At 50.9% G+C, this 21,082-nt stretch overlaps 1 protein-coding gene across 3 annotated transcripts in view; it reads right to left on the bottom strand.

Annotated features, from left to right (window-relative positions):
• DENND1B (DENN domain containing 1B) overlaps nucleotides 1–21,082 on the bottom strand; it is a 153,327-nt gene that overhangs the window by 59,552 nt on the left and 72,693 nt on the right. For all 3 annotated transcript variants that reach the window (XM_045859644.1, XM_045859661.1, XM_045859653.1), the window contains 4 exons: nucleotides 19,889–19,942; nucleotides 17,642–17,752; nucleotides 7,017–7,117; nucleotides 817–862 (listed from right to left, as the gene is read on the bottom strand). In XM_045859644.1, coding sequence (XP_045715600.1) covers nucleotides 817–862; nucleotides 7,017–7,117; nucleotides 17,642–17,752; nucleotides 19,889–19,942 — 312 coding nt within the window. The remainder of the gene's footprint in view (nucleotides 1–816; nucleotides 863–7,016; nucleotides 7,118–17,641; nucleotides 17,753–19,888; nucleotides 19,943–21,082) is intronic.

The following is a 21,082-nucleotide window of genomic DNA, read 5'->3' on the forward strand; positions in this document are numbered from 1 at the left end:
ACAGAGCGGCTGTCCTGTATGGCTGACGGTGTGCGGTGACAGCAGCCAACGAGAAGCCGAATCTGACTCACTTAGGTGAGAGCTCGGGTGGAAGTTTGAAATGCACAACCAGCAAAAAAAAAACCCCCAAAATTGAGTGAAACTGAAATCAGCCGGCATCATGCGACCGTGACGATCCACGCCCTGGGTGCACTGCTCCAGATGCTGACCTCGTAAGAAGTCCTCTCTGGCTATTTCACTGATCCCAAGTGCAAAGCGGTTCACTACAGTGATGACTCCAGGGACCACAACCAATGTGGAATGTCGTGATGACAGTGCAGAAAAACCGCCACATTTCTAATCCCCAAGGAGGTGGAAAATTAAAAATAATATAAAGCTATATTCCGATGAAAAACTTCATGATCAGTGCATGCAAACCACCTCTTTAAAAACATACTGATAAAATGAAGTTCGCAGAATAAGCATTCCCTTTACAACTCCCAGTGACACGAGTTCTGACTTTCCTGTGTCTATAAAAATCCCAAGTGCCACGAAGAATGTGGTCCATTCAGAACTTTAGTTTTCAGGATCTAAAACTTACCGTACAATTTCCACCAACCAGAATTTGTCTTCATGGGCTTGATGCCATTGAAGAAGACCATTCAGTATATAAATGATAATCAAATTATTTCAAAGTTACCTTTTTAAAAATGACCATGGAAGTGTAAATTAGTCACTGCTTTGTACCAGATAATTGATAGTCTTTCAAAGTGCAACTGCTTAAACTACCGTTTTGTGAGTGAATTGATCACTATCGAATGCCTGAAAGGTACTCACCTCTATGAGGCTGGAGTGGATTCCGATCAGGTAGGGCATTGGAGCGCTAAATTAAAAAAAAAATACATATATATTCACATAGTTCATGAAAACTGAAACAACGATCCAAACAATTCTGTATGCCTAACAAATTAAATGTATTAAATGCACGGTTCTAACATAGCACATTATAGGTACTTTACGTTATTCTACACATATAATTCGAATCTGATTTTAAAGGCCATTCACAGATTCAAGTTAAAGTCGATTTATATAGCCCTGGCTGGTGTAGCTCAGTGGATTGAGCGCGGGCTGCGAACCAAAGTGTCGCAGGTTCGATTCCCAGTCAGGGCACATGCCTGGGTTGCAGGCCATGACCCCCGGCAACTATACATTGATGTTTCTCTCTCTCTCTTTCTCCCTCCCTTCCCTCTCTAAAAAAATAAATAAATAAAATCTTTTTTTTAAAAAGTCGATTTATATAAAAATCACAAAATCATTTATAATTAACTCAAAATGTAATGCCTTAGAAAACTTTAATGATTAAGAACAGTAGGGTCTAGGCCATAATCAGTGTTGAACCTCTCCCTATACATCACATCAAATACTGAATATTACTTCAAACAGCAGACCATGCATTTAATCATCGGCTGCTAATTAAGGACTTCGTGCAGTGTCTCCTAGCAAGTGATCTGTGAAAATTATTTTCAGAGGAAAAGACTACTGTCAATGAAGTTTAGGAAGTGAGAAATAGGAACTTCCCATCCTTAATAATCATCAAATTAACTCACATTTCTTTTGCACACCTTTTTGTTTATTCAATTTGGTTCTTATTTCTAGGATTTTCCTAATATATCATTATTTCATGCCTACCACCTGACCCAATTTTTGAGTCAGTCAGCACCAAGGACTCATGAGACCTACTATGTGCCGGCACCTACTGCGCCTGGGGAGCTGAGGTGTGCAGCCCCTCCCACACCGTCATCGCGCTGCTTCTGTGCTGTCTGCCCCTGGGCCTTGTCTTTCAATCCACCTTTCGTACATTCACCCTTATCCCACTTCCACTTTTAGTAATAAAAGAATTTTAATAAATTAAAAAATATTCAAACAAGTTTAAGAATAAAATTCACTGAGTCAGCCCCAAATGGCGAGAGCACCCCAGGTGCACGGGCCCGGGGGCCTGGGCCCAATGCAGGCGACGCAGGCGGGCTGCTCCCCTCGTGGGTCTCACGCGCCAGCAGAGAGCACAGTCACTAACTAATCTTTGCGACTCGTCAGATCAGACTTACCAGTAATTTCACAAACATTCCTCGCTACAGGCAGAAGGAAATTATTCAACGTGACATTTCAAGATTAAAATTCTGTCTAACAAGAAACCATGAGAATGGACGAATGTCTACAAAGGCGATAAAAATATGCCACTAAACAGCTATTTCAAAATAAAACATAAGACATTTTTTAAAATGTCTTTGATACACGTTTGGGTGCTACACTGAGGGCCAACCTTCTCTGCTAATGGAAACAGATAAGCTTCTTTCTCTTATCAGGGCCTGCACAGTCTCCCAAACATCACCGTCCTTACCAGGACAGAGCGGTGGCGTCCTGCAAGTCCACCTGACCACTGACACCAGGACCCGATGACACCAGCGGGCACCCCCACAGATGCAGTTTTCAGAGGCACCTCGGCAGTTCCAGGGGTGTGGGAGGCCAGCCGCAACTTCCCCATCCGGAACTCACGAACAGTAAGAACAGCCGAGGTTCTTTCTTACTCACTGGCCTGTCCGTCATGTCTTATGTGCTAGATTCTAAGCCCAGTTGCACTTGTCTTTGATCAAATGGTCCCTTCCTGCTTTGTTGCAACAGATCTGGTATTCTGGACACTTCGCTGGACTGAAAGGGGAGAACTGTGTATAGACAGGCCTGGATACCCTTCAGACCTAAGAGACCTGCTCCCTGCAAAAGGAAGCAGGACAAACGCTGTGGACGCTTCCCCTCTTGCTTAACCAAGGGAAGGCTGGGGAAGCCCCTAGCTCACGTTCTCGTGTCTGGAATCCCTTCTGGGGTTCCGCAGAAGACATGAAATACATGTCACCAATGGTATGTGTCCCACGACCAGGCTCAGCAACTTTCGCAAAGCAGTGTGGGCAACGGCAAGATCTGGCAATGGGCCAGGCCCTTGCCGCACCGAAAGACGGATAAAATCAGTAAAGTCACTGCGCAGCCTTCCTGTCGGCCCAGGGTTAGCTTGTCTTACCCTCTGGGGTCATACAGAGAGCCCGAGGGACCTCAAATTTCCAAGCGTGTTGTAAGAAAAGGAGCGTTAATCAAAATATTGAAGCCTTTTAAAAACAGTTACTATTGCATCCATTTTATAGATGTTGGAGGATGAACAGTGAGTGGAACAGACTTCAGAAGACCAAATCCAAAAATGCTGGAGTCACACGGGCGACACTTCCCAGTTATCGCTTGGAATAGAAACAATAAATTTATAGAAATTGTTCAGCTAGAATAAAAACGCAGTGACGAGTGCCTCCTTGAACCTGACAATAAAGGGACTGGAAAGGTGTTCTACGGGATCAACTGGTGTACCTCGGTGTCCTTATCTCACTGATTTGTAACAAAATCACAGCAGACAGATGTCAGACATGCAAACGTTTTTAACCCAGAGCATCATTTCCTAAAAGAATTATGATGATTGGGAGAGTACAGATGTTGTTGAATAGTGGTTTCCTTCTCATGGAAAGTGAACTGAGTGCACCCTAACACCAAACCAGCCAAATCTCGTGCCAAGGAGTCTTCGCCCCCAGCTGACACCGGCTAAGAGACGAGGACGTTGACGAGTCGGGGAAGGGACCTGGCAAGGCGGCGGTTTCACCATCCGCGTGCAAAACCGTCCTGCGTCTTTCTCTCCGTGACGTTATTTTGCAAAGAGAGGACACAGAAGGCTCTGTGATGACTGCTTCCTCTTTCAGCAATTAATCTCCGTTCAGAAATAATTACTCCATAGCAGCCCCTTTCTCCCTGTTGGGTCTCCTCACAGAGACCAGGCATGCGGCGGACCGCACCGGCGGCCTGAGAACGCGGGGCCGTCAAAACGGCGTAGCTCCCCGTGATGTTTCCAGCGGCTATTCTCTTAGGAGCCAGCGACACCCGCCCCTCTGGCGGAGAGCAGCAGCAGCAGCAGACACACAGACTGACCTCACCGGGAACCAACCCTTCCTGAGCCGGAAGGACGAGTACGACCTTCCCGGGAGTGAAGTCGTGCCACGCCCGGGTGTGGACGGGCTCAGAGCGGGGGGGGGGGGGGGGACTGTCCGCCCACCTCGCAGACCGGCCACGCCCAAGTCCCCTTCACTGTGCTGCTGCAGAACAGCACGAGGTGTGCCCTCTTCACAAACTGAGTGCACCATGCCACATCGCTGCCTGGGGGCTCAGGGTCGCTCAGCCGATCTTGAGAACGTCATCACTTTGTGCAACTGAAGCCCATTAAACGGCAACTCCTCCTTTCCCCTCCTAGCGCTAGATGCTGGGGGAAATGCGGGCCGTGTCCCGTGGGCCCAGTAGCCTCCCCCATCCTGGCAGGCAACGGGGGCCACCTCCTCCTAGGTGTCCCAGCTGCGTTCCCCTTACGCACCTCTGAGACGAACCTGCATGTGTGTGCACATGCTAATGTGTGTGTAAACTCCTTCCCATCTGCGGACCCCACCGGGGCAGAAACCAAGGCTTCTTCGTTACGCTGCCTGCTCACGGCTGGACAGCGGGGGTTCCCCGAATGTCCGACGTGCGAGTGCAGGAGCGAAGGAGTGCAGGAGCCAGCAGGAGGGCAAGCCTGCACCCGAGGACCTGGGCGCGATGCGACACTCACCCAGGGCCACGAGGGGCCTCCTGGCTGTCACCATCTCTGCCGTCAGAGACACCAGGTGCAAACCCCAAAACCCCTCCAGAAGCCGGGCCTAGCTCGGGATCCGGAAGGTGCCAGTCGCCTGGGAGAGTGGGCAGACCCGCATCTACTGCTGTCTGGCCTTCCTGGCTCCATTTCCAAAGTGGAATTGAGAAATGTCTTTACCCCAAACCCACGGAATGGAAGCGACGGCCTCTGACATTCCTCGCCCTTCTGCGTACAGGTCAATGTGACCAGGATCACTTGCAAGGGTGCAAACAAAGAGGAGAAAACCATTTTCCCCAGGGAACAGTTTAGTCCATAGAATTTTCTGATAATGGAAGAGAGCTGGGCCTTAAGCGACTCTTTCTAAATATATATACACACACACACATATATATATACATTCCCCTGCCGACCCTGCTACTGGAGGCTGAGCCCCTCGTGGTGACGGGACAGGAGCTCAGGGGGCAGTGATCTCCACCACCGTGCTCTCCGGGCCGGAGGGCCGGAGGGTGGCTGGCGCGGAGGCTGCTGGCACTTGTCCTGGCACCTACCGCAGAGGCTAGGGACCGGCGAGGAAATGCCCGTGCCTGAACGACAGAACCGGCTTCCTTCCTCACGGTGGAAGCAGCGGGAAGAACACCGCCGGCGGCTCGGGAAGGGGCGGATGGCGCCTCTGGAACGAGGGAGCGTGGAGCAATGCACGGGTGGGGCGATTCCTGCATAACGCTGTGTCAGAAAGCCCCCGTGGAACTCAGAGGGGTGTCACCTCCCGAGAGGTCAAAACATGTCACCGGAAAAATTAAATGGCACCAACACGGCATACGATAAAATATCGTTCTAAACCTCATAATCTGAAGTGTTCGTTCTTGACATGTGTATATTTTTAAGTTACGTATCAATATGTTTTCAAATGCTTTAACAGAAAATTACGTAAAACAAGCGAGCGCTGACTGCTCAGTGAGCAGAGGCCGATTGTATGTGCCGAAGTGAGTGAGGTGAAGTCCCTCTCCAAGGACGCGAGTGCGCCGGATGCGCCGGTCAGAGGAAAAGAACCCTGAAGGGAAAACCAGCAGGACCTGACTACAGACCCGGCTTTACCCTTGGACTTGGGTGTTTCCCAGGTCACAGTCTCACTACACTGTGACCAAACCCTCTCTCCTTCCCAAGACTCGGGGCCGAGTGACGGGGGCGGGCGGTGGGGTCACAGGGAGAAGCTACTTCACCGCGTCCTCCGTGCTAACACGGATGGGACGTTCACCCATGGTCACCCATGGCCGTGTCACCAGGCTGTGCGAACACCCAGTATAGTGAGGTCGTCGATCTGGGGCCAGCTACACATTCTGTCATGACAATCGCTTGTTCCAAAGAGGGCTAGCCATAAAAACTAAACACAAGATACCCCTAGGTGTGAACGTAAGTCTGTTTAATCCTTAAATGCTTTGAGTGGTCTGCTTTTCACGAAATAAAGAAGTTAAATACTTTGCTTCTAAAAGAGTTTTTTTTTTAATATTATGAGTTGTGATATCAAAAAACCCATTATGGTCAACATTACGGCCTTCTGCGTGCGTGTGTCCTGTCCTTTGGTGCGGGGGTTGTGTGTGTGTGTGTGTGTGTGTGTGTGTGCACTTGCACCGTCCAGAGGGAGAACTCATCAGCTTTCTGGGGCTGATGTGAGCTTCCCCACGGAAGCGGACAGCACAGGGTAGGGGACGTCTGGCCCTCAGGCCAGACCAAGGCCAAGGCTGCAGTCTGGGAGCCCAGCCCAGGTCTACGGTCACTCCCAGTCCACAGACTCTTCCAGGGGAGGGACGGGGGGGGCTCCGGGGGTGGAGCTGAATTCAGTTGGGAGCTACATCTATCGCCAGGAAGCTTTCCAGAATTACTCCCGACCCGCCCAACACTGCTCTCAGGGGATCCCTGTACTGGAGGCAGCCCCTTTGCGGTGTTTGGTGCGGGGTGAGCTACTGAGGGAGGGGCGCAGGGGGGCCCGTCTGCCCTCCCGGACTCTGCAGACAGACGCCGACCCCTGGGACCCCGAGTCCCGTAAGTGACACTGTCACTTCCATCCACCTTTCCCAACCACGACTAAGATGGCGCTTGCTTCTGTGCACACGCTCAGTTATCCGAACCCCAACAACTCTGACTGCCACGTAGGAACTGTGGCCGACTCTGGAAAGAACTACTCAGTAAAAGCGCTTTTGGTGTTTGTTCCTGCTCTCCAAGGCAAGTTCCGGCGATTTCGGGCACACGGGGCCCAGCACGCTCACGGAACCTACAGAGGAGCGGCCCGCGCCCCGCGCCGCCCGGCCCCGCGCCCGCCCCGAGGGGAGCTTACCAGCAGTAGTCCAGCAGGTGCGGTGGCAGCACGGGGATGTAGATGTGCTGCCAGAACATGGGGAAGAGCAGGGCGGCCGATCCGTGCAGGCAGGCGGTCAGCTGCAGGTTGGAAGAGGACAACGACAGTCAGTGCCCGCGGACCCTCCCAACGCCGCGGCGGCTCCGAGATGAACGGCAATCCCAGACCACCCATCCGGCGGCCCGCCCCCCACGATCCTTACTAACGCTGCTGCGTGCAACGAGTCTGCAAGCGTTAGGTTTGGGGAGCCCCTCTTAAAACCACGGCATGTAAGCAGCTCGAGCAGTTCCGCGGGCCTCCCGGGTGGAGACACAGTGTTTGGAGTCAAAACTCAGGCCGCAGAGAAAAGTGAAACGGAAACATCAGGCGAGCCTCGTGGCTGACCTGGTGGCACGTCCCCGTTCGCGCAGCCCAGCCCGGCCGCTGCGATGACTGCACGCAATTAGACTCGGGGAAGGGGCAGGCGGGAGCCCCCGAGGGGTATCGTTAGGGCGGACTGCCAGAGGAGGGAACGCGGTCCGACAGCAGGGGCCGCGGGCGGGCGGGCGGGCGGCGGGAGTGCCGGGGGACCGGGGGGACGCTCGGCAGTTGGCTCTGTGGCCGCGTGCGGACTGCGGGCCGCAGAACCAGGGGACTCTGCTCACTGACACGGAGCGTGTCACTGTGGGGACCAGCCGGCCGCCCGAACTTGGCAGCTGCTCCGCGGGAAGCCGGCGACATCCTCATTCCGCAGTCACACTGTTCATTTCGGGGGAGCCCGGTGTCGCCGGGCCTCAGGCCACAGCAGCTGCCGTGGCGGTGCTGCCGTTTTCGAGGTAACTGCCATTTTCATTGTTCCGTGTTTGGCGAGCGGTTAATGAAATGTTTCTAACGCCTCACAAAAATGATGCCATTTTTTTTCCTTCCCTCCTAGTGACCCGCCCCAGAACTCTTTCTGTATGGTTTTCCATACGTTTTAAATTCTATTTCTCTGTGTGTAAAATCATTTTTTAGCGTTGAATGCAACAATTAAATCAGTATTCATCATCATTTTAAAGTTCTGCCATAGTCTGCATTTCAAGGTAACTAACTAAATCATTTTATTCAACTAGAAAATCAGAATTCAAAAATAAAACCACCTGAAAATGAGCCACACACTTTCTATAAAACCATTATTTCTATTTTATTATATGAGAAATTAAAATTTACACGTAGTAATCCAAACAATATAAAATAAATGTATACAAAGTAATTTAATCTTTTCTATTATTGAATTGATTTGGGCGGCATTGGTTAATGAAACCACGGAGGTTTCTGGGTACAGTTCTATATATATAACACGTCGCCTGTACACTGTACTGTGTGTCCGTCACCCTGAGTCCAGCCTCCTTCCGTCACCATCTGTCCCCGTTTGCCCCCCCTCCCCCTCCCCTTTTCCCTCTCAACTCAATCTTAATAGCAACATTATCTACGTTAAAGAGGTGTACTGATGTACACCTCTTTTAATGTACTGATGTACAGCTCTTTTGCTCTTTTAATTAATTTTAAGAAATCAATTAAAATAATCTAATTAATTTTTAAAAATCAATTAAAATAATCTACTTTGAACCAAAAACATAAAAAATTTTGATTCCAATTATATTCATCTTTGTCTATTATATATTTATTTTCCAGTTACATTTTTAATGAATCATATGTGTAAAATAATATATTTTTATTCTATTCAGAATGCTGTCATTAAAGCGTTTTAGTACTTCACACACATACACGCTTTAATAGTTTATCTACAGTGTCCTCTCGGTGAATATTGGTTTTAAAATCCCTTAATTAGGACACACGATATACCACTAGGAGGCATTCCAATACTTCTGTTTAACAACCACGGACCCGGGACCTGTTTATCTCACGTATCTGAGCTAGAGGGTCGTCCAGCCCGAGTCACACCCCCCGAGGACCGGGGGGCGGTCCGGGGTATAAACGGGGCGTCATCCAACATGCAGGAGCTCTGTCCCCACTGCGGGGCGACCAGGCGGGCTGAGGGCCCTCGGGCGGCTTTGGAAGGCGGCTCATTTGCTCAGTTTCTCCATCGCTACCCTGGTGACTATTAAAACGACTCCTTTTAACCCTTAAAGAAAATGGAAAGTGTTCCCTTTTTATTGCTGAGAAAAATAATTAACAGTGTAAGAGAGGAAAGCACATTCTCAAGACGAAGAGTTGTAACGAGAGCAAGTCGTTTTTCGGGCGCACCTAGAGCCCAAAGCACTCTGTCCGCTGCTGGACGGACACTTTCCCCCGCCCCAGGGGTCAAGCTGCACGGAGCGCGCGCATGACTCCCTGCCAAGGCACAATGTGAGTTCGTGAACCTGACGGTTCGCAGAGGGCGGCCCCATGATGGCACTGCAGCGGTCAGCGCACGCCGAGGGCTGCCTCCGCTCATCCCAGTCTACCAGGAAAGAAGGAAGTCCTTCACCATTTGGCAAACTTTTGGATCTAAGGGTGAGTGACAGGGACAGGTAAAAAGACCACCTCTACCCATCCAGTTTCAGCCTTAGCAGCTAGAATGAATAATTAAAAGTAACACAGCGGAAATGTCCATTTCCGGCGGAACTACAAGGAATTCGCTTTTGCGAACATTCAGTCTGTTGACTGTGAGGCTCCCACGCGGAGACTTCCAAAGGAGGAACAAGGGCCCCAAAGAAGACGCCCCGTCCCCACCGAGCGGCACGGAGCCACCGTGTGATTAGGACAGAGGAGATGCAACTACAGCAAATATGTGACAGCAGAAAGAGTCCAGCTAGAGGTAAAGGGTTACCATGAAGAAAAAATAAACTTGCCAGGAAACCAAACACAGTTATCCACAAGCTGTGTGACACAAGAACAACGAAGTGGGTCACAGACAGGGGGGCTGTGCCACCAGGACACTGCGAGACGTGGGCCCGCCGCCGAAGACACCGGGAGTCCGTTTCCTGGTGTTCGCCCCGAAAGGGCCGCATCTGAGTGATCCACCCTCTTTACCCTCCGATCAGATCAGTCCTAGCGTTTTATGTTCTCCACGAGACGAGGGGTCGTTAACAGAACACGTTAACTTGACTATAATTCAGACCCACCTTCGAAACAGGCCTCGAGATCCGCTCTAAAGGCTTTGAAGCACATTAGCTAACCGTGCAACTGGAAAAAGAACAGTTTACTTGCCTAACCCAGCCGAAGTTTTGAGTGCCCACTGCTGGATGCCGTCACCAGTGTCCGCCAGGCTGCGTGACGTGTGCTGAACAGAACGATGCCCTGTGTTCGCGGAGCTTTGGTATTAGTGGGCAGAGCAAACGGCAAGCAGGTAAACTATGTATTCCGTCAGTTGGAGGTAAGCTCTAGGAAGAATCCTCAGGCAGCGGAAGAGAATCAGGGGTGAGAGGGGCTGGATCAGGGACCAGGTCTGATGCAGTGACATCTGAACTGACAGCCGACTGAGACGGGGCAGCCCACGGCTGTGGTCTTGGGGAGAAGAGTATCCCACTGATGAGGACGCGTTCCAAGGTCCCGAGGTGGGAACACCGTCCCGGAGCCACAGGGGGCGGCGTGACTAGCCCGGAGCGGGTGCGGGAGCGCCGGAGTGAGGAGGGTTTAAGGAAAAACAGAGTCCTTACCATTCACGGGTTCAACGACACGTGAAAACCTAACCGCACCTATAGCTCCACAGAGCACACTCAATGTGTCGAACCGATACAGTGCCGAAGCGCCCGCCAGTGTGAGATAAAGGTACCGGGAACGTCGATCTCCCATCCCTCACACGGCAATTACGGAGTCGGTGTGCAAGGGAGCCATGTGAAGAGACAGGGCTGGGGCCCGTGCAGTGAGCAGATGCACCTGCTAATAAAGGCTGGCCATGGGGATGCAGCCTCGGAATAAAGGCACCTGGAACTTCCCGTCCCAGGCCGCCGGGTCTGAGGCCACTGAGGATGACAACAGCGAACATTCACAGAATGCCCACGACATGCCAGGCACTGTTCTGAGGACCTGATGCACTCAATCTATTACCATTGTTCCCACAGACGGATCGGGACACGGAGGCAAAGGTAGACCAGTTGCCCACGACCATACAACTAGGAAGTGGCAAGGCCGAGACACCAACCCAGGCAGGCAGGTTAAGAACCTTTCCTTTCAGCCGCCTTACTGTATACAAAGATTTGAAATTCCTATGCTTAGGAGACTGTGAATAATATCCTAATAAAGTATTTTCTCCTGCGTCTCTTCTCTCTGCTGACGGGACCCAGGCTGACACAGAGGCTGTGAGCTCGGTATGTTGCCTGGAGAACACTGTCTGGGGTGAGCCGGGCGCTCCACCACCGAGGGGTGACTCAGTGGGCGAGCAACTGGATGCCCTTCTGGGGGAGAAAGCAGGGTTTCTACGGGACTGTAGGAAAGCCCGAGCTCCCGGGGAGCCTGAGCGAGAGCCCACGGCAACGGACACTCATGGGTCTGAGAAGAGTCAGTTCATGGTTACCGACCGCTTTCCCCCAAGGGATGACCATTGTGTCGTGGACTTTTTTAAAAACTTGAAATTCTTTAGCAGAAAATGGCTAGACATAAATCTTTCTTTAAAGACAAAGTCTACATGGAAATGAGCCTCTAACTTATAAACAGAATTTTTTAAGAAACCTTGGTTCTTTAAAAAGATGACTGGCAAAGAGATACATTGTTACTCGTCAAAGAGACAGAAGTCCACTCTGGCATTTCTCTGTATCCAATGAACACTTCCTATTTCATACCATAACTAATAAAACTTCTTTTAAAAACTTTTGTTATCCACAATTTAAAAGACAAATTTATTCTTACACACACACACACATACACACACACAAACACACCATAGCTCTAAACCGCAGTTTCAGAGAGAAAAGACAGAATTGGAATTACTAAAAGAAACTAGGCATCTGTAAGGCAAGCCAGACTTTGGAAAGAAAACATTGCTAAAAACCTCTGGATCAGCAGCGCCCTGAGGGCTGGGTTTTCTGTCCCGACTGAACCAGAGGCGACCCTGACCCTGAGGAGTTCACTGGCTAGAAACCTGAGTGGACAGGGGAGCGGTGGGAAAACTCAGGAAGGGACGCTGGAGGCCAGGTGACGGACAGCTCGTAACGAGTTGTCCATCAGCTCGTTAAGGAGTTCTACAGCCGGGGCGTCGTCACCAGTAGCTGTTTCTGATTCCGAAGGGCTGGGCGATTATATGCGGAATGAATGTAAAGGACGGGACAGCGGCGGTCCCAAGGGAAGACATGAGCTAGCACTAGAAGGAGCAGTAGAACTGGGAGAAAGGGGCAAAGGAGGCATCAGGAAGGAAAGCTGTCCGGACGTGCAAGGACAAGGGGGAAGGCCACTTCGGCACGGCTGGTTAGAAGCTTTCCAAGGGAGGGGACGCTGCACTGGGCGGCGTGCAAAGATGCCTGCGGTTTTGCAGGGTGGTCAGCAGAAGGCAAAGCTGCACAGAACTGAAAGCGTGTGCTGTGATGTCAAAGGGACCCGGTGAAGCCACTTACTGGTCCCGTGGCACTGGACAGTGTGCTCCCTCCGAGGCTCACAATCTCACGGTCTGCGGTCCAGAGCAGATACCGCCCGCCCTCACTGCAGAGTGAGTGGCGGTGAAATTACCGCAACGGTGACTGCACGCTACGTACTTCTTGGCCACGACCACTCCGTCATCGCCATCGTTTTGTGTAAGTGGCGAGGATGCAGATTTCAGCAGCACGTACGGCGTGGAAATGCTCTTTGTGGGAAAGGAGGACTGCCTGACCCGAGACACGACACGAGGCAGTGGGGTGGTGAAAAGGGCTCAGCAAAGAAAGGGCAAGGGACTTAGGTCTATAGGACTAAGGTGGGGGGATTGACGGGGGAAGGGACAACCACCCATGTTCACCCTGCGAGTGCCACGCAGGACGTGTTGGGTGTGGTGACCGCCGCGACTTAGGCTGCGGCCTCACCCAGACAGCGCTTCAGAAGAGGAGACCTTGCCCAGCTGGAAAACAAAACTGCACTATGGGAAAACCAAATCTAAAAGGTCCTTTAAAAAAACACACTGCTCTCAACAGTACTTTTCCTAAAGACAAAGAGACAGCATACACCATCTTCCTTATATCTGACGCGGATAATTACTCAGCACAGAAGTCGTTCTGTGTTCAGAAAACACCAGAGTGAACCCAAGTCTCGTAGGTCGTTCTTGTGGAGACCAGAGTAGGTGCGGGAACAAAGCTTACAGACCCTGATGAACGACAGCTTACCACACTGTCCTTAGATAGTTCTGTCATAGTTACATTAAAAATCTTAGTTTTTAAATTGAAAGCCAATTGTTTCCTTTTAGGAGAGGAGTGGACTGAAGCACAAATATTAAAAACTATATAAATATATATAAATATTTCTCTCAGAGGAGCGGTACGGAGGGCTGTCAGCTCCGGTTTCAGCCCGTGTACCTGGTTGCTACAGGCTTTGGGAAGAATGCAAAACCTAAAACCTGTTCCTCGGGTCTCTCTCCTGGAGAGGCCTTGATAACAGTGCTAAACGGAACCACGTGGCAGCAGCTTCCCAAACACGAGGGGGAGACCCCCTCCGGTGACCCTGACTCGGAAGCAGACCTGGGTCCCCTCTGTCCCCTCCCCAGCTGTGCGGTCTGTAACCCGCAGACAGACGCTGCAGGTCTCAGCTGCGACGCTGACACAGGTGACATGGGGAAGGGACAAGTCCAGGACGTGTAAAATCCAGATGGAGAGGCTAAAATCCTCCGGACCCCCCCTTCGGTCTAACTAAACCTGTAAAATCTACATTTTAATGGCCGATTTTCCGGGGATCACCGAGACTGCCTTTGCCTACGCCCCTGATGGAATTAATGAGGGACGCGGAGAAAAGCGCAGGCCTGGATGCCTGGGGGTGGCTCGAACAAAGGAAGAAATTCCAGTTTATTAGCTCGGCTCCGCCGCTCGGGCCCTACGGCTCGCTCTGAATGTTCCAGAAAGAACCTGCATGCACAGTCAAATCTCTGGAACTAACGTGCTTATGGACTTCGAGAGGGTGGCATTTTCCAACTAAACGTTGGTCAAAACGCAGCCACCACGCAGACATCTGCTTCGGAGAGACGCAGCGCGTGCCCTGCCTCCACAGGCCACGGAGACCCCCACCCCACCCCCAGCGGTTAACATGTCTCTGACGGGCGGCGGGGGGCTGCTGTCAGGCGCTGGCCGCCGGCGCCGGGACGGCGTGCGCAGCCCCAGCTGACGAGTCGGAGGGGGCTGGTGAGATGCAATTACGGAGGCAGATGACAAGACTTCACGCCCGACTGAGCTGAGAGCGGATGACACGGCTCTAAACAGCGATCTTCCCCACTTCTGGCCCCAGAACAGCAACAAGGCGACTGATAGACCCTTGTAACGCGATGGTGTCTCCCTGCGCGGCGTGCGGGAGACCCGGGCCTGGCTCCTGCCGCTCGGGCCGGGATGCGCCAGCCTGCGTGAAGCCCCCATCCTCCTTCAGGACTCCCAGGGCGCCCCCCCCCCCGTGCACCCTCGGTGATGAGTTCATCAACAGGATGAACACAGGAGTGCTGGAACTCAGACGCACGCAGAAAGAATCCTGGGTCTCAGCAAAATGCTGCGCTTCAGGGTGCGGGGAGAAAGCCCATGAAAGTTGTAACATGACAACACTCTGGTCTTTGGCAAACGTATCTCAAAACTAGTTTTTCATTGTAAAGTTTGTCACGGGAAAGATAATTAAAAATTACAATCTTGACGACAAACCGTGTGTAAAGAACGGGATCCTCCCGTGGTCGGATTCTCTGACCGCACGTCACCGCTGCCCCCAGCAAGCAACAGGGGTGCAAAAATGATTCAGATGAAATTACAACTGGCAAAGAGCCCACCCCAACAGAGTCCCTGAAACTACCCCAAAATAACGCATGTAAACACAGCTCAATGCATATGTGTTTTAATTTTAAATAATTAAAATTTTGGCTGTAGATTTAAAAATGATTACATACCTTATAGTCTTTACGGCATGTAAATAATATAAGAAAGTAAAAAGCTTACAAGTCAGTTCATTGACACTTTAATTACCCTTTCCTCGAATGTGTCAGAGTTTTCACTAAATTCTTTCCAAAAATAGTTTATTGCTGATTTATGTGTGGTGCTACTCTCTGACCTTAGCTGGTCCTCTGCGCAGCATTTGTAGCAGATGTAGATCTGGGCATTTTCCAAGATGGACTCAGGCACGGCAGCTTCCCCCACATGAGAAGGGGAAGGAGATCCTGAACGTGACCTTGATTTACGCATCCGTCATCCATGCCGCCGCCCCCGGGGGGCGAAGCAAAGCAACGCTGGCAGCTGAGAGATGACATCACCAGCCAATGCTGCCAGACGCTCACGGAGACACAGGCGACAGCTCCCTGAGTGACGCCAAGCCCCTATTAAAGTAGCCTATGTTTTAATCCACATCCAGTTGCAGGGTAGGGCACGCTGCTTTTCACTCTGAAGTGTCTGCCTCCTCCATTGGAAAATCACAGCCAGTACTCACTGAAGAGTCCTTGAATGTTAGGCAGACACCATTCTCAGCACTTCAGCGATGCGCGTGCTATACATGTGTATGTGCACAGACACACGTGTGCACGTGTGTGAATGCATCCGTGAGCTTCCCGGCAGCGCTGCGGGATTGACTCGTGCTACGCCATTCTCCCAGTTTCCGGGGGGGAAGACGGTGCGTTGGAGAGGACCCCCCGACGGTGGGGGTGCTCCTACATGACAGCAGAGAGGAAGACCACTGTCTTACAGAACCACGCGTCAGACTTACCGCGGACGTCTTCCTACGCCCAGCACTCCGCACTCGCTCCCCTGGCGCCCCCCACACACACCCCTCTTCTGACTCTGCCCCACTGCGAGGCCCTGGAGACCGCCCGTAACACGGAAACCTGCCCCCACCTGCGTCCTGCACGCGCACACACACTCGTGGAATCCCGGGAGGATGGACAAACCATTTGCTCATTCACTTCTTCGCCTGCTTCATCCGTTAAATCTAAGCGCTAGGAGCCCTTGACTGGGCTTTGCTTGCTGCTGAGTCCTCGGGGGCTGGAGAGCGCACCCCACGCGGTGCAGAACGAACGCTTGTTCCGTGACCTGCCTTTGGCAAGAATTTAGCTCCCCGACCTCTCCAGACAGCGTGTACGATTTCTGGTCTTCAGGACGATGCCACAGGAAAATATGCCTTATAACCGTGAAAAGGATCGTATTTAAAAGCTGACCAGGCTGAAGAGAAGAGGGAGGAGAAAGAAGATGGGTTTTGCCTCAAATGGTAAATTTAAAATGGCAGAAAAGCGAATTTATGAGGAGGACCGGATGACGCAGACTGGGTTCCCGGCCCCGCTGAAGCGAACGCGGGCCGCTACCCGCGGCTGGGCATCGCGGCTCCACCCCCACCGCTCTGCGTGTGCACGGGGCGTGTTTCTCAGTCATCAACACTGCAGCGTTTCAACTTTTGGGAAAACCCAGCATATCAACCTGGCAATTCAAAATCTCAGAATTGTTAACGTTTCCATTGTAGAGTCATGGAAATGAGCCAAAATCGGAACCGGAAGACCCAGTCTCACATTGCCTGTCTCCTCTGAGCTCCCTCGCCTTGGGGTCAGCACTGCCCTCTCCGAAGGGGCCTTTCTCGTCGGTAAACACTAAATCCACATCCTAGAGAAATCCTGAAACTCCTACTCTAACATCCTGAAGTTTCAGAGAATGAAGTTTTTATTTCTACGGCAGAACACACATACATTATCTTAGTTTTATCAGCTAGCCAAATGAGTAAGAACGCACATTCAGACCATCTTAAATAATGGTTTTTAATAAACATCTCATCTATTAGTCTGAACTCTACTTAGATTTATATGTAAGATTTTGAGTCAAGCAAAAATGTCAGACCTCGTAAAGTCTACAGCAGGAAAGAGAATGGGAAATCTGGCAGAGCACTTGCCACTGTTCTCTCCGACCCCGGCCAGGCAAGTCCCATTCTCTCTCCTCTCCTGTGTCCAGGGCAACCTCGCAAAGGACACTTTAGCGAGCGGCAGAAGACGCATGATTAAGAAAAAATGCTCCTCTGACTTTTAAGTTATTGTCAGCGTGAAGAGCCCCTCCATGCCCGAGCGGCTATAGAACCTCCCACCACACCACTACTCGGCGACAATGGGGGGCCCACCGGTCCCCTGGCGAGGACGGGCGCTATTGTCGAGGCCGGGGCTCCTTTCAAGGAGCGCCCGTGGAAAAAGCCACAAGTGAATAATAAAGATCTCATAATAGCACCTAAGAGTGCTTTATATTGGCAGAAGGCAGTAAAATGAACTCTGGAGAGTGAAAAAGGAAAAAGGGGGAAAAAAAAAAAAACAACTCTCATCTCCTGATAAGAAAAAATAATTAACCCGACTTAATGCATCTGAGAAGGGCGTCCGTAAATCAGACTTTTGTCCTTCAAGGGCCAGATTAAAGCCATTTATCACAAAAGTGGGGACGCATTGTCTCCCGAGCACACCGGGGACGTTTCCGCGTCTGCAGAGGCCCGCCGCCCGCCCGCCCGCCCGCCCGCCGGCGGGGCGCGGGGACGCCCGCGGCACTCACCGTGCTTAGCTTGCTGCAGGTGACGACGATGCGGCGCTCGTGCAGCATGCTGGCGTACAGCTGCAGCATATTGTTTGCGTCCACGGCCACGAAGTACTCCGTGAGGTTCCTCTGCACACGGAAAAACCACGGGGCGCGTTACGGCTCGGGGGGGAAACGTTTCTGGCATTTGCCAAGGGCGTTATTGTGATTGCCGTTAGCCACCCAGATAATGACACTGACTACCGTTCTGCTGTCCCACGGGGCACGGGACGTTCTATCGGGACCCGACACGCGGTCCCACCCCAGGAAAGCGTGTCTGCGAGGGGCCTCGGGGGACCGGGCATTGGCCGCCCGCCCTCCCCAAGGAGTTGTCGAGGGAGCGGCTTCCCGGGCCCCCACCGGGACCTGCTGCCCTGTCGCCTTCAGAGTGTGGCCCCAGGAACCTGTCTTTCGAACCAGCACTCCTGGAAATTCAACTACACGCTGCTCCAGAAAACACGTCTGAGCGCCTCTCTGTCCGCCAGTCACTCGGCCGGCCAGGCACTGCCCGGTGCTGTGTGCCGTGCGCACGCCGCCCAAGGGGCGGGGGGGAGAGGGCTCACAGTGCAGCGCTTTGGCTCTTGATTTGGGGAAAGCCCTCGTTTATGTCCGCCGGTCAGGCCCGCTCTGTACCACCACGACCAAGTAAAATCTGGGGGTGGACTGACGCCTTGACTTGTAACTTTTAATGCTTTTTCCCACAGAATAACAAAATTGGGATAAGCTACACTAACCTTGACTTTTGGATCCTCTCCTTCCTATTTTTAAAAAACTTTCTGTGCTCCTGGCTGGCGTAGCTCAGTGGATGGAGCGTGGGCTGCGAACCAAAGTGTCGCAGGTTCGATTCCCAGTCAGGGCACATGCCTGGGTTGCAGGCCACGGCCCCCAGCAACCACACATTGATGTTTCTCTCTCTCTCTTTCCCCCTCCCTTCCCTCTCTAAAAATAAATAAATAAATAAATAAATAAATAAATAAAAGTTTCTGTGCTCAAACCTAAGCACATAGAAACTCAGTGAAGAAAGGAAGAGAGTGGAGGAAGTGTGGTCATAAGCCGAAACTGTAGGCCCAGGTGAACTATGACCGGGAAGGCTAAAACTTTTCATTTGGAAAAAGAGAGACCATCCAGTCATTTCTTTGATTTCCTTTTCATACAGCATCCGAAAGTATATTTGTCACTTGCACTTACCCATGTAAACTCTTCTACCAAATATTAATTGGCAATGAATATTAAAAGACTGAAAATATTCCCAGTAGGGCTACAATTAGGACTTAAATAAAATGCAAAACTTAGCAATTTTTATCATTTCTTCAAGCCTTACAAAATATGTTATCACTTAACTGCGAATCCAGAATTCGAGTGCAGGACACCTGAGATGTGCACAGAGATACGTATGCAGGAATCTGAAATCCTGTGGTCAGCTCACTCAAGTGACCATGTGGGTGAAAACAGCTCCCATTGCCAGGGTTCATTCCCCGCCAGCAGGAGAGCCATCCCCTGCGAAACCCCTGACCCCTGACCCCTGACCCTAGTGGACACACGCGGCCCTCCCGGACTACCCCCTCCAGTGACAGGAAGGTTTGTGCTCACACCAGGTCCTCGGAAGTGGGTCAGGTAGCAGGTACGTAAAGGAGAGAGAGAGCCCTGGCTGGGGGGCTCAGTGAGTTGGAGCATCAGCTTGTGCACCAAAAGGTTGCAGGTTCGATTCCAGGTCCGGGCATGTGCCTAGGTTGCATGTTTGGTCCCTGGTTAGGGGTGCATATGGGAGGCAAGTGATCTGTGTCTCTCTCTCAGATCGACCTTTCTCTCCTTCCTCCCTGCCCCCACTTTTCTCTCTAAAATCAATAAGCATATCCTCGGTGAGGATACAAAAATATATTTAAAAAAAGAAGAGAAGAGATAATATCATTATTCCTTGTTCGCTTTTTCTCAAAAACACATCTAGTTACTACCCTATTTTTCGGACTATAAGATGCACCTAGGTTTTAGAGGAGGAAAATTGGAAAAAAAAATTTTGAAGCAAAAATGTGGTAAAATATTTAATAACATCAAGAACATAATAGTTCACCGATGGAAATGTAAACAGAACTCAACAGCAGCATTAACAACCATTATCCCTCCCAAATTTGGGGATGGGTGCATGTTATAGTCTGAAAACTACGGTATGTATTCTATTTCTCATGCAGGAACCCATAATACAAAGAGAACAGAAAGCGGGCAACTCACACTCTCGGGAATGGTGGGGAGTCCGGTGAGGTCAGGGGCGATGAAGCAGGAGTGCTGGTGCGCGGAACAGACCGTGGAAGGAAGCAGGGTGACGTCATAAAGTTTGGGGTAAAAAGAAGAAAAATATCAACTCAGTCGATAAATACCACGGGCTGATGCTCAGGTCGCATTGGATTTGAGAGACTTTTAAATGAGATGACAGGTTTATGTGAGATTTAACCGTAACTTTCTCAGATAAAGAACTAAGTGTTGGTTAAAAATATTTAATTTTAAAATCAAAATGAAAGTCCGGGAAAAAGTTTATCAAGACAAAAAGTAGCCCTGGCTGGCGTAGCTCAGTAGATTGAGCTCGGGCTGCAAACCAAAGTGTCACAGGTTCAATTCCCAGTCAGGGCACATGCCTGGGTTGCAGGCCATGGCCCCCAGCAACTGCACATTGATGTTTCTCTCTCTCTCTCTCTCTCTCTTTCTCCCTCCCTTCCCTCTCTAAAAATAAATAAATTTTAAAAATCTTTAAAAAAACCAAAAAGTATATTACTGCAAGATATATATAAAGAGAGATATATTTATATATATTTAATAGTTTTTACACACTTAGTTTAGTGAGACTGGAAGAATAAAGCTGCTTACCCAAGAATATATCAAAATCTATTAGGATGTCCTATGTTGAGTCATACCAAATTTCTCCTGTACATTATCAGCCACCATATTATTTAGAAAACAGCATAAAGCATATTTTTAAGTATTTAAAACTCCTTTAAAGCACATGCACTCACTTCAGAATGTGACCTTCATTCACCCACCGAAGAAATACGAATTAGCGTCTGTGACATTCAAAGCGACATAACGGTCCACGGACATCGCCTGCCTCCATGCCCCCCCCCACCCCGATGTGCCCACCCCGAATCAGCGCATGAGTCAATCACCCCAGTTGTCGTATTTTCTGTTCATAGTAATCTCCAGGGTCAGCTGACTGCCTTCGTCTCCTAGGGACGCACTTAACGCCGTGTCCGAATTAAAGGTGGGGACCGTCCAGCCCACATCGAGCACGGCGGGGCTGGGCAGAGCGAGGCTAGTTCGCACGGCCACGGGGGACGGTTTTCCAGGGCAGGGGACCAATAGGAGATGGATCACGAGGTCCCTAGAGGCCTGGTGACGAGAAAACGTGACGGAAGCCGCGTGCTCTGAATGCCC

Source organism: Phyllostomus hastatus, unplaced genomic scaffold, assembly GCF_019186645.2.
Source record: "Phyllostomus hastatus isolate PE091 unplaced genomic scaffold, TTU_PhHast_1.1 phas_contig_148, whole genome shotgun sequence".
NCBI lineage: Eukaryota > Metazoa > Chordata > Mammalia > Chiroptera > Phyllostomidae > Phyllostomus > Phyllostomus hastatus.